Below are 14303 nucleotides of genomic sequence, written 5' to 3' on the forward strand. Positions count from 1 at the left end.
GGCACCCGTGGTCCAGTGCCTAGGGCAGCACCTTGCAGGGGGGCAGCACCAGGGAGCAGGGGGAAGAAAACAACTTTTTTGTTTTTATTTTTCTAGTCTCCCACCTCCTGTTCGGACATGCCAGTAAATCTGGTGTCTTTTCAAGGGGGGTGGGGGTGAGGGGGTATGGTGGCATAGGTCAGGTCTGGCGGTGTTATCCAGTCACAGTATGGTGGTATTGGTCAGGTCTGGTATAGTAGTGTTATCCAGTCACACTATGGTGGTATTGGTCAGGTCTGGTATAGTAGTGTTATCCAGTCACAGTATGGTGGTATTGGTCAGGTCTGGTATAGTGGTGTTATCCAGTCACACTATGGTGGCATTGGTCAGGTCTGATATGGCGGTGTTATTCAGTCACAGTATGGTGGTATTGGTCAGGTCTGGTATAGTGTTGTTATCCAGTCACACTATGGTGGTATTGGTCAGGTCTGTTATGGCAGTGTTATCCAGTCACAGTTTGGTGGTATTAGTCAGGTCTGGTATGGCGGTGTTATCCAGTCACACTATGGTGGTATTGGTCAGGTCTGGTATGGCGGTGTTATCCAGTCACACTATGGTGGTAATGGTCAGGTCTGGTATGGCGGTGTTATCCAGTCACAGTATGGTGGTATTAGTCAGGTCTGGTATGGCGGTGTTAAATGTTACGCCTGGAGCTATTACCTACCGATCATGATGCTAATTGGTGAGGTAAGATGAGGCACCTTCAGGTTTAGTGCCTAGGGCAGCAGCAGCTGTTAATACGGCTCTTAGTGCAGACAACGTCCATCATTGCACTGTGTGCATAATAGCGTGATTTATCTGACAGATTTCTTAACCCAAAGCCAGATTTCTTAAACCAGAGATTTCTCATCTTTTCAAATCCATTCCTGGCTTTGGCTTCAAAAATCTGTAAAATAATTCCCTCTGTGTGAACAGACCATTAGATGTCCGTCATTCCATTGACTTCAATGCATTCCATTGAGGTCAATTAAAATGCTGTAATAACTGACATCATTTTAAAGAGAAATAGCGGATAGGGTTAAACACATTCTTTTGTTGACAGGCTTTGGGCCCTATTCCACTGGACGATTATCGTTTGCATATCATTAACGATTAACGATCGCAAACGACCACTATTGCGAAAGACCTGAAAACGTTCACTCATTTCCATTGAACGATAATCGTTACTTATGATCGTAATTGCGATCGTTTTTTCTTCGCTATTTATTCGCTATTGCATTCGTATCTATTGCGAACGACCGAACGATGTCTTATTCAACGCGAACGATTTGCGAACGAGCAACGATAAAAATAGGTCCAGGTCTTATAAAGCGATCAACGATTTCTCGTTCGGTCGTTAATCGTTAACTGCATTTCAACCGAACGATTATCGTTTAGATTCGAACGATTTAACGATAATCTGAACGATAATCGTCCAGTGGAATAGGGCCCTTATTCTCTGTTCTTTTTCAGTTCCTAACTAAACATGTAAATATATCCATTGTCATTTTGATTTATCATCAAGCGAGAACAAACTCATTAACTACAAGGGAATTTATTACAAGGCCAACCTGTTGTCAACAAACTGCAAATGGTTTCTTCCTCAAAGAACAGATGTTGGTACCCCAGCTATTACTGTTAAGCACAGTGCATGCAATATAGGAGTCATATTATAGTGATAGAGAGTCTGAAAAAGATTAAAGCTGTCATGTAATGCCAAATACCTTTGCAAACAAGTAGGAAGAATTACCCTCACAAAAAGCTGTTGCATCAGTCCAGAATTTCAATTTCTAGACATTTTGTTCATAAATTGAAGACATTGAAATAGAGATTTTTTTTCTAATTCCACAAAAAACTATGTCTATCTATCGATCTAATATATATATCTGAAAGTTAACAACCAATGGTGTTCTTAGTTGTAGCTAAAAGGGTTATCCAGCGAAAAATGTTTTCTTTCAAATCAACTGGTTTCAGAAAGTTATATATATATATATATATATATATATATATATATATATATATATATATATATATATATATATATAAATGTTAAGTCTTCCCATACTTATCAGCTGCTGTATGTCCTGCAGAAAATGTTGTTTTCTTTTTAGTCTGACAGTGCTCTTTGCTGACATCTCTGTCCAAGACAGGAACTGTCCAGAGTAGAAGAGATTTTGCTCCTGGACAGAGGAGGCAGCAGAGAGCAGTGTCAGACTGAAAAGAAAACCACATTTCCTGCAAGACATACAGCAGCTGATAAGTATGGGAAGACTTGAGATTATTAAATAGAAGTAAATTACAAATCTATATAACTTTCTGAAACCAGATGATTTGAAAGAAAAAGATTTTCTCTGGATAACCCCTGAGCGCACTTCATCGCACATTAGACACCCAGGGCGTACGGGTATGTCCTGGGTCATCTGGTGACAGGTGGCCAGGGTGTACCTGTACGCCCTCGGTCGTCTAGGGGTTAGACAATATTATGCCATATTTAAGTAAGGTACAACAACAGAGCGTGCATTTATTGAAACAAGCTAATTTCGGAATAAAACGTAAAAAAAAGGTCTAGTAAGGATTACAGACAATGCACAAGCAAGCCTGTATGTATTTTTTTTTTTTTTACATACTTGATGACAGGTACGCTTTAAGCATAAAAAAAGGAAAATAGCCAATTTTACTTTGTGTAAACATATTCTAAATCTCAGTAGTTAATAATTACACAAGTATCACTAAAAGCGGCTGTTTATCCTTGAAGGTCTCCATTCTACTTCAAACAAGATTCAATACAGAACACATCAGACAACTGAACCAGCTGATAGGAGTCTGCAATCGCATAGAATTAATGAAAATTGACTTGGGACCTTGGGATACTAATTCTCCTTGAGGAAAGCGTCATAAAGACGTGTGAAGACTTAAAGGCCATTCCTACTCCACTGGGGTTTCTGGGAATAAAGGATACGTATAATAGCTTTCTCATATCACTTTAAGAAAGTGGCGATCCTGTCAATGACCAGCCAACAGCCTGCTCTCTACTGAAGAGGGGCAATAACCCAGAATCAGCTGTCTGAAGATGGGTCCTCTTTCCTTTTGGAGAGATTTTTGCCTTGGCATATATCTCTAGTCAATGTTCTAAGACTCCTACTTACACTACCGTTCAAAAGTTTGGGGTCACCCAAACAATTTTGTGTTTTCCATGAAAAGTCACACTTCTTCACCACCATACGTTGTGAAATGAATAGAAAATAGAGTCAAGATATTGACAAGGTTAGAAATAATGATTTGTATTTGAAATAACATAGTTTTTACATCACACTTTGCTTTCGTCAAAGAATCCACCTTTTGCAGCAATTACAGCATTGCACACCTTTGGCATTCTAGCTATTAATCTGTTGAGGTAAGCTGGACAAATTGCACCCCACGCTTCTAGAAGCAGCTCCCACAAGTTGGATTGGTTGGATGGGCACTTTGGCGTACCATACGGTCAAGCTGCTCCCACAACAGCTCAATGGGGTTCAGATCTGGTGACTGCGCTGGCCTCTCCATTACCGATAAAATACCAGCTGCCTGCTTCTGCTGTAAATAGTTCTTGCACAATTTGGAGGTGTGTTTAGGGTCATTGTCCTGTTGTAGGATGAAATTGGCTCCAATCAAGCGCTGTCCACTGGGTATGGCATGGCGTTGCAGAATTGAGTGATACCCTTCCTTATTCAGAATCCCTTTTACCCTGTACAAATCTCCCACCTTACCAGCACCAAAGCAACCCCAGACCATCACATTACCTCCACCATGCTTAACAGATGGCGTCAGGCATTCTTCCAGCATCTTTTCATTTGTTCTTGCGTCTCACAAACGTTCTTCTTTGTGATCCAAACACCTCAAACTTGGATTCATCCGTCCACAACACTTTTTTCCAGTCTTCCTCTGTCCAATGTCTATGTTCTTTTGCCCATCTTAATATTTTTCTTTTATTGGCCAGTCTCAGATATGGCTTTTTCATTGCCACTCTGCCCTGAAGCCCAAAATCCCGCAGCCGCCTCTTCACTGTAGATGTTGACACTGGTGTTTTGCGGGTACTATTTAATGAAGATGCCAGTTGGGGACCTGTGAGGCGTCTGTTTCTCAAACTACATATTCTAATGTGCTTATCTTCTTGCTTAGTTGTGCAACGCGGCCTCCCACTTCTTTTTCTACTCTGGTTAGAGCCTGTTTGTGCTGTTCTCTGAAGGGAGTAGTACACACCGTTGTAGGAAATCTTCAATTTCTTAGCAATTTCTCTCATGGAATAGCGTTCATTTCTAAGAACAAGAATAGACTGTCGAGTTTCAGATGAAAGTTCTCTTTTTCTGGCCATTTTGAGCGTTTAATTGACCACACAAATGTGATGCTCCAGATACACAATCTGCTCAAAGGAAGGTCAATTTTGTAGCTTCTGTAACAAGCTAGACTGTTTTCAGATGTGTGAACATGATTGCACAAGGGTTTTCTAATCATCAATTAGCCTTCTGAGCCAATGAGCAAACACATTGTACCATTAGAACACTGGAGTGATAGTTGCTAAAAATGGGCCTCTATACACCTATGTAGATATTGCACCAAAAAAACAGACATTTGCTGCTAGAATAGTCATTTACCACATTAGCAATGTATAGAGTGTATTTGTTTAAAGTTAGGACTAGTTTAAAGTTATCTTCATTGAAAAGTACAGTGCTTTTCCTACAAAAATAAGGACATTTCAATGTGACCCCAAACGTTTGAACAGTAGTGTGTGTGTGTGTGTGTGTGTGTGTATGTATATATATATATATATATATATATATATATATATACACACACACACACTTTTTACATATACACAAGCCAGATCACTGTACTGAGCAGGGTGGTGGTCTATAGCCTAGAACAATAGGGGGTAAAGAGCAGCATATCAAAAGAAGGCAAGGTTGCTAAGTGGATCTATTTGCAAAACTATTCAGCTTCATGAGTCCTACAAGTATATTAGCTGGGTATATGAGATGGGAATACTCTGTTAAAGCAGAAGTTGATGATAAATGACAAAAGTATGGCTTATTATATATTTATAGGCCAAATCAGCATCTACAAGAGGCACTGTTGCGTAGCATATGATGATATTACATATGCAGCCGAGAATAAATTTTCTCCAAGGGAACATTTACTGTGATTATACATAGATGACCTACCCCTAAGATAAATCAGGTTATAAATCAGATTTCTGACCTCCAGGACCCCACAGATCAGCAGATAAAGGACACTGGTGCTTGCTATAGCCCTGGGCCAATTTCACTGCAGTCCATTCAATTCATTGACGTGAATGGAACTTGAATGAAAACGCTGTTGCAATACCATACCCAAACTGTGGGAAAGAGTGGCACTGTTTCTGAAGGAAACCTGTATGTTTGTGCTATATGGGATCTAACAGATATAAAGGACATAGGAGGGGCCTAATTACTCTATGGGGCACAGAGGGGTCCAACTATTATATGGATAGACAGTAACTGTGGCTTTAATGTCTTTTTATTTTTTGTTCTGCTTTATCATTAGAGAAGAACATTAAAAAACAGTGCTGCATGCTAGACACCAAGGGCAACTTAAAGTATGTGTATGTAGCCTGCAATGAAGAAAGCCAGCTTACTTGCTGTTTTTTCAAGGTTAAGTTTAGGAATAAAAAGTGAGGCACCATGAATGCAAAGTATCAAACACAGTTTAGGTGGTCTTTTAGGGAGAAAAAAGTGTCGGAAACATATAAATGCCTAAAGGGTGATGAAATTGTGAATGCCTCAATCATTTGCTCTATTTCTTCCTAAAGAAAGCTGCAATAGACTAAACAGATTCATATTATTTCTGACAACTGAACCCTCAAGAAGGAAACTACCATGCAGGAATTCTATAGAATATATAACTTTCAGGACTGTATATGTGTCTTTTATGCATTAATTTGCTTATGAACTGTCACATACAAGGATGCAACTAATAACTCATGTCTGTATACTGCACCAACACGATTTAGGGACAAAAAGTCAAGCACAAACTGCAGATCAAATGTATACCTACGATTTAGATTCAGTTCAGCAAACCAGAGCAGTTTCACCTTTGGCAAGGACAGAGAATGTCGTTTTTATTACGGTTCAGAAAATGCATATGCATCCACAGTTACAGATCATCTGCAAAGCAAACTACAGTGGCATGCCTTTTATCTGAAATTAACTGGAGTGACGTTGGATCACTAAACAATCACGGTTATAGGATAGTCTTAAAGGAGAAGTCCGGCGAAAATTTTTATTAAAGTATTTTATTGCCCCTCAAAAGTTATACAAACCACCATTATACACTTATTACAGGAAATGCACATAAATAGCTTTTTTCCCCTGCGCTTACTACTACATCAAGGCTTCACTTCCTGGATAAAATGGTGATGTCACGACCCGACTCCCAGAGCTATGCGGAATGTGGCTTCTGGAGAGGATGATGGCAGAGGGATGCTCAGTGTCCCTTCAGTGCCCTGTGTCCCTCAGTGTCCCCCTGCCATCATCCTCTCCAGCAGCCACAGCCCGGAAGTAAAGCCTTGATGTAGTAGTAAGTGCAGGGAAAAAAGCACTTAATAAGAATTTTCCAGTAATAAGTGTTTATTGGTGATTTGTATCTTTTGAGGGGCAATACAATACTTTAATAAAAATTTTCGCCAGACTTCTCCTTTAAAGATTATATGACACCTAGTTGTAACATTAGGGAATCTCAAGGAAACAACACAAAATAAAGTAAATACATAAAAAGAATAATAATAATAATAATAAGCACCTGTAAAAACAGTCTCCCGTTATGAATACATTGCAACATAAAGACAAGGTTGACAACTTTTTTGTTTTTACATTATAGATCAGCACTACAACTGTAAAGTACAAGCGCCCAAATCTTCTTTGGAATAAGGTAATATGACACTCGGATTGCCTGATAAAGGTAGCCGCGGTGTTGCAAAAGAAATAAAATTGTCAGTCCTTATATGCAAGTCTGATTGGCATGCCCTGACGGATGAAGCACCTGGGAAGTTGTGCTGGATACTCACCATTCTTCTGTACCTTGCAATGGCTCGGGTCATGAAGACAGTGATAAAAGAGGGGAGCAGTCAGACTAGAGGGATTTCCCTGCTTGGCAACCTGCCGCTTGTGTCTGCAAAAGTAGGCTAGTAGGGCAAAACACAAAGGGACCTCCACATTGTTTGACTTCAATATTTTATATACAGTGGTCCCTCAACATATGATATTAATTGGTTCCAGGACGACCATTGTATGTTGAGACCAAAATTTTATGGAAAACTGATAATTGGTTCTGAATCCACTAAAATGTCATCCCACAATGAGAAAAAAAATAAGATTTAAAGGAAAATGAGCAGCATATTTATATGGATAAAGCAAATCCTTCCATACAACAGTCAGAAAGAGCGACATAAGACTGTAAATGACTTTCTATGTAGAAGATGGGAGCGTCTTCAGGGTCCTGCACAGATCACATAGGGTCCCAGAAATATAAAATTAAGCCGCCCAAAGGAGCAGCTCAAGCTGGCCCAGGTAAAAAGCAATACAGGACATGTAGTATAACACTATACTCAGAGAATCACTACTAGACAGCCAACCAGTGCATGCATTTCAGTAATACTGGGGTTTTACCAGTGAAATAGCCACTTTCATTGGTTGATCACCTAGATATTTCCATGTGCCACAGATCCTGACTGTCTGTAGCATTGTATGTTGAGTCTGGTCTCAAGTTACGATAGTCCAGAAAGGACCATTTTATATTGAAAATATTGTATCTTGAGGCCATTGTAAGTTGAGGGACCACTGTATTCAAAATAGCTGATGTCTTTGTACTGCAACTATTAATCCTAATTCCATATACACACACAAAACCTTAATAAGGCCACATTCACACATTCCGTGTTCTGCACGGAGCACGGACACGAAATGTATGTAACGGACTTCTCCCCCCACCCGGGCAGCATCTGTGATAAGATGCTGGGAGCAGGGGAACTGTACAGATATGCACAGCGCTGTAATGAATCAGCAGAACGGCACATATGAGTACAGTTCCCCCACTCCCAGCATCTTATCACAGATTCTGCCCGGGCGGGGGGAGAAGTCCGTTACATGCATTCCACGTCTATGTACCGTGTAGAACATGGAACGGGTGAATGCGGCCTAACTGTTGGAAGAACAGCCAACAGTTATCTCTCCTGGATACTATCCTAAGCTGCCAGGGAAACACGGATACAGCCATGAGCTTTATCCATGTTTTTCAGGACTCCCTAGGGCGACATCCAACTTCTGCAGCCACAGGAATCAAATGCTGAGCGTTCAAGTTCAGATAACATGGCTAAACCTCAACATCTTTACAGGTTCACTCAACACTATTTGTAAGGAATCCCCATAGAAAACCTCACCTGCTCTGGACAGTTCCTGTCTCGGCCAGAGATGTCAGCAGTGAGCACGGCAGCCCTGCTCTGAAGCGCCGCGGTCCTGCGTGCCGCTTGTAGCCGCGGCAATTAGCAGGCACGGTCCGATCGCCGTGCCCGCTAATTAAGTTTTCAGATGCAGCTGTCAAATGCAGCTGTCGCCCCCCCCCCCCTCGCGACACGATCCCTGAGGGGCGATCCTTGATTTTCACCTGGGCTGGGCTCTGCGCCTTGCGCCGTAATGGCGCTGATCCCGGCTCGTCACTCTATTGTTTTTGGCTGCAGCAGCAGAAAGCAATCAAGTGCCTATCTCATTGATCTATGCAGTATTACTATACTGCATAGATCTCAATGATAGATCAGTGTACTTACACTAGAAGTCCCCCGGGGGGCTTCTAGTATAAGTGTGTAAAAAAAAAAATGTTAATTAGTAAAAAACCCTTCCCCTAATAAAATTTTTAACCACCCCCTCTTTTCCCAGGTTATAAATAAAAATGAAGAAATAAACAAACATGTTTAGTATCGCCGCGTGCGTAATCACCCAAAGTGTTAATTTATTTAATTCCTGATCTCGCACTGTAAACGGCGTAAGCGCAAAAAAATCTTAAAGTGCAAAATTGCACATTTTTGGTCACATTAAATCCAGAAAAATTGTAATAAAAAGGCGATCAAAAAGTTGCATATGCGCAATCAAGGTACCGATAGAAAGTACAGATCATGGCGCAAAAAACGTCACCTGACACAGCCCCATAGACCAAAGGATAAAAGTGCTATAAGCATGGGAATAGAGCGATTTTAAGGTACATATATTTGTTAACAATAGTTTGAATTTTTTAAAAGCCATCAAATAAAATAAAAGTTATACACGTTACATATCGTTGTAATCGTAACGACTTGAGGAACATATATAATAAGTCAGTTTTACCCCAGGGCGAATTTCCATTTTCACCACACATTTAATTTTTTTCTGCTTTTGCAGTGTACTTTATGAAAAAATTCAGCCTGTCATTGCAAAGTACAATTAGTGGCACAAAAAAATAAGGGCTCATGTGCGTTTCTATAACTGCTATGGACTTTAAGGCACAAGGAGGAAAAAACGAAAATGCAAAAAAATGAAATTGGCCCGGTACTCTGGGGTTAAAAGGTCACTGTTGTTTAATATATATATATATTTTTTTTTTTGCAGAAATCAATAGTACAGGTGATTTTAAAAACTTTGTAATTGGGTTTATTAGCTGAAAAACGCTTTTTTATCATAAAAAAGCAGTTTGAAGTTCTCCACACTGTTTTCATGATTGTCTATGCCAGTGCTTTTCAAACTTTTTCTACTGGAGCCTCACCCAACAGACCAAGGCTATGCCTGGGCCTCACCAGACTGACCAAGAGGGTGTCGGGGCCTCACTATCTGTGGTAAAAGTCCATTTAAAGGCTGAAAATAATGCTAGGACTACCTTTCACCCATCTCCCAAGCTTTATATACTAATAAAACAAGTACAACATAAAATAATAATATTGGTAAAATGGATATTTTGGAGAACTATGCAGATAATAGTTACTTTTGTGAAAACTGGCTCCCCAGCTGGGCCTCCCCAAGAACTAGGGGTCACCTAACTGGTGAGGCCCACCTCACAGTTTGAGAAGCACTGGTCTATGGGGAAGGGTTGAGGGAGATGAGGCACCAAAACAGGACCGCTATCTCCTCTGACGTTAGCACTGACCTCTCTGACCTTTGAATACTGGCTTTTCACACAGGTCCTTTGTTCTCTGCTGCAGACTATCTTCCTCCTCCCCTCTTCATAGAACAGACAGGACCCGACTGATGTATAAGAGTTGAGATTTCCTGATAATGAGAAGTGAAGGCGAGAAAGGAGGGAGGGGGGACCTGGGGAAAGGCTTTTTGAATGCAGATAATGGCATATTTGCCTAATAAACCCAATTACAAATTTTCTTAAAATCGCCTGTTTTATTGATTTCTGCAAAAAAACGAAACAGTGACACTTTAAACCATGCATTTGATGCACATGTTTCCAATTCCAACATATACCAAACCTGTTCAATGTTTAAAATCGAGGCAGTGAGGAAAATTCATTGGTATGTTCGTTCAACCAGTCCCTAGTAATCCAAGCCCACTGACAGAGAGCACTGTCCTGTTAAAAGGGTTATCCAAACAAAAACATGGCCACTTTCTTTTAGAGACAACACGACTCTTGTCTCCAGTTCAGCTGCAGTTTGCAATTAAGCTCCGTTCACTTCAATGGAACTGAGCAGCAAAACCCTGCACAAGCTGGAGACAATAGTGGTGCTGTCTCTGGAAGAAAGTGGCCATGTTTTTTTTAGCACTGGATAACCCCTTTAAAGAATGGCATTGTCGTCAGGGAAGACCTCCTGAAGATACAGATGCAAACTGTCAGATATCAGGTCCGTACAGTGTCCCCCTTTTGAAGACTGTGTTATAAATATCAACTGTCCTAAAGAAGGACAAGAAAACGCTCCCCAGACCATGACACAGGATACAGCTGTATGCTGTCTACACTATATGTGGACCTGGACATTCACATGGTTTAGCAGGAAGTGGGGCTCCTCACTCCAGGTGACCTCATGTCATACATCCAGGGTACACCGATGTCTTTCCTTTGCCCCTGCAAGATTATTAGGAAGAACCCTGCCAGTCTTCAGCTACTGAACCCAAGTCAAGATGCACAGTGTCCTACTTGCATGCTGTTGTCGTTGCTGATATACCAAGTGACGCCCAATAGTTACCTCTTGCATCAAAGAGAAATACAAAGGAAACAGCAAATCTAAGAGGAATGTACACAACAGTGCAACGTTTCAGCCTAATATGTTGCATTGGTGTGTATTAAATCTCAAAACATTCCACTTGGAAGTGCTTGGTTTTGTGGCCAGCGAGGGTCCAGCTTGAGGAGACGTGCAACCACCTATATATTTTTGTCCACCACTACCTGTGCTGCTGGGACTGTATGTGTCACCACATTTACTCATGTGCAGAGAAGCAAACACAGTGGCTCACATTTATCAGTAATTACACCCATCATCTGATATTTACTCTCATTATTTAAAGGGAGTGTACCATCAGGCCTGGGCTGAAGCACTGGATGCGGGCTGACCCACCCCCAATGGGAGGAAACCCCCGTTCCTCTATGATACAGCTCCATTATAATGCAGCAGTGTCATAGAGGGCAGAGGTTTCCTCCCACTGGGGGTGGGTCAGCCCGCCTTCAGTGCTTCAGCCCAGGCCTGATGGTACACTCCCTTTAAGGGGAACTCCGGATAAGAAAAACTTGTTTTTTATTAAAAGTACATTAAAAGTTATATAGATGTGTCTATACAATGTATTACTGTATCTGTACGGTTCTGCCACACTGGTAGCTGATAGAAATCCAGGAAGAGAAAAAAATGGCCCCTGTGCCAATTCACATTGTTTCCTGCTCCTTCTGCTCTCCCACCTTAGGAGACAAATCTTTCATGCCTCTGTCTCACATTGTGTGTGTTTGCTGAGATCAGGCTGATGATGCAGACAGGAGGCTTGGCTGGATCCCCCAATCCTTTGAGTTATTCACCATCTCAGACCAGCCAGAAGCAGGTGCTGCACTAATTTTACAGATTCTGTTGGGTGGGGGACTGTGATGATCAGCTGAGGGAAAGCATTGCATTCTGGGAAATGCTAAACCAGGAAGAACAGGAAAATAAAACAGAGCAACACCCCCCCCCCCCCCCCCCCCCCCGAAGGGGGGAAAAAGTGTAACCAGTGTAAGTTCCAATCACTGGGAAAATGAAGCCTAAGCTATAATTGGTTGCTGTAAGCAGTTTGCACAGGTTTTTATTTTATACAATTTGACAAATCTGGGCTATGTCCTAACTTCAGTCAACTATCACAGACACATAAGGTCTAAACCAGTAACTACAGTCGTCCACAAGCAACTCCCATGCAGTCTATACCACTAACTAGTCACCCACCATACACATGTACAGTCTATACCACTAACTACAGTCACCCACCATACACATGTACAGTCTATACCACTAACTACAGTCACCCACCATACACATGTACAGTCTATACCACTAACTATAGTCACCCACCATACACATGTACAGTCTATACCACTACAGTCACCCACCATACACATGTACAGTCTATACCACTAGTCACCCACCATACACATGTACAGTCTATACCACTACAGTCACCCACCATACACATGTACAGTCTATACCACTACAGTCACCCACCATACACATGTACAGTCTATACCACTACAGTCACCCACCATACACATGTACAGTCTATACCACTATAGTCACCCACCATACACATGTACAGTCTATACCACTATAGTCACCCACCATACACATGTACAGTCTATACCACTATAGTCACCCACCATACACATGTACAGTCTATACCACTACAGTCACCCACCATACACATGTAGTCTATACCACTATAGTCACCCACCATACTCATGTACAGTCTATACCACTACAGTCACCCACCATACACATGTACAGTCTATACCACTATAGTCACCCACCATACACATGTACAGTCTATACCACTATAGTCACCCACCATACACATGTACAGTCTATACCACTACAGTCACCCACCATACACATGTACAGTGTATACCACTACAGTCACCCACCATACACATGTACAGTCTATACCACTACAGTCACCCACCATACACATGTACAGTCTATACCACTATAGTCACCCACCATACACATGTACAGTCTATACCACTACAGTCACCCACCATACACATGTACAGTCTATACCACTAACTATAGTCACCCACCACACACATGTACAGTCTATACCACTAACTATAGTCACCCACCACACACATGTACAGTCTATACCACTAACTACAGTCACCCACCATACACATGTACAGTATATAACTCTGACCATAGTCACCCACCATACAAGTGTACAGTTTATACCACTAAGTTGTCACCCACCAGACACGTGAACGGTGTATGCCTCTCACTTCAGTCACGTGTAGCCTATGCCGCTATCACAGGGACACGTGCTGTCTATGTTTCTGTAAAACAGGCTATGATGTTTTCACACACTATGATACGGAGAAGATACGGAGCACCTACCATTGTGACGTCACAATTACACAACTCTTATCTGTAGAATCTCCAGAGTTGATGTTCGATACAAATGGCAAGTAGCAGAAGGACCTTTGATGACGTCACAGCCATGTGCTCGGTCACATGGGTGGGAGGAGTCATGGCTTTGCTGTTGGAGGAGTACAGTGTGATAGAGAGCCTTGTCCTGCCAGCCGTACATTACAGGAGTCATGTAACCCAGCTGTACACTGTCCTTGTTGGTATATACATAGGCAGCTCTATGTGGTGGCTATTACACACATATACACCTCTGCACACAGCTGGACACTGATTACACCTATCACTGCATTGTGCTTGTTACACAGACATCACTAGTTATACTCACAGCTCTCCACTCCTGGCTGTAACCATTGCTTGTTATACACACAGCCCTATACAGCTATATATACACAACTGCACATATACACACAGCCCTATACAGCTATATATACACAACTGCACATATACACACAGCCCTATACAGCTATATATACACAACTGCACATATACACACAGCCCTATACAGCTATATATACACAACTGCACATATACACACAGCCCTATACAGCTATATATACACAACAGCACATATACACACAGCCCTATACAGCTATATATACACAACAGCACATATACACACAGCCCTATACAGCTATATTTATATACACAACTGCACATA

At 41.5% G+C, this 14303-nt stretch overlaps 1 protein-coding gene across 1 annotated transcript in view; it reads right to left on the minus strand.

Moving 5' to 3' along the window:
- Positions 1–13719, minus strand: part of TMA16 (translation machinery associated 16 homolog) — a 62271-nt gene extending 48552 nt beyond the window's left edge. The window contains exon 1 of the mRNA XM_069976611.1: positions 13613–13719. Coding sequence (XP_069832712.1) covers positions 13613–13615 — 3 coding nt within the window. The 5' untranslated portion in view covers positions 13616–13719. The remainder of the gene's footprint in view (positions 1–13612) is intronic.
- Between the last annotated feature and the right edge of the window lie 584 nt (positions 13720–14303).

Source organism: Dendropsophus ebraccatus, chromosome 7, assembly GCF_027789765.1.
Source record: "Dendropsophus ebraccatus isolate aDenEbr1 chromosome 7, aDenEbr1.pat, whole genome shotgun sequence".
Taxonomy (NCBI): domain Eukaryota; kingdom Metazoa; phylum Chordata; class Amphibia; order Anura; family Hylidae; genus Dendropsophus; species Dendropsophus ebraccatus.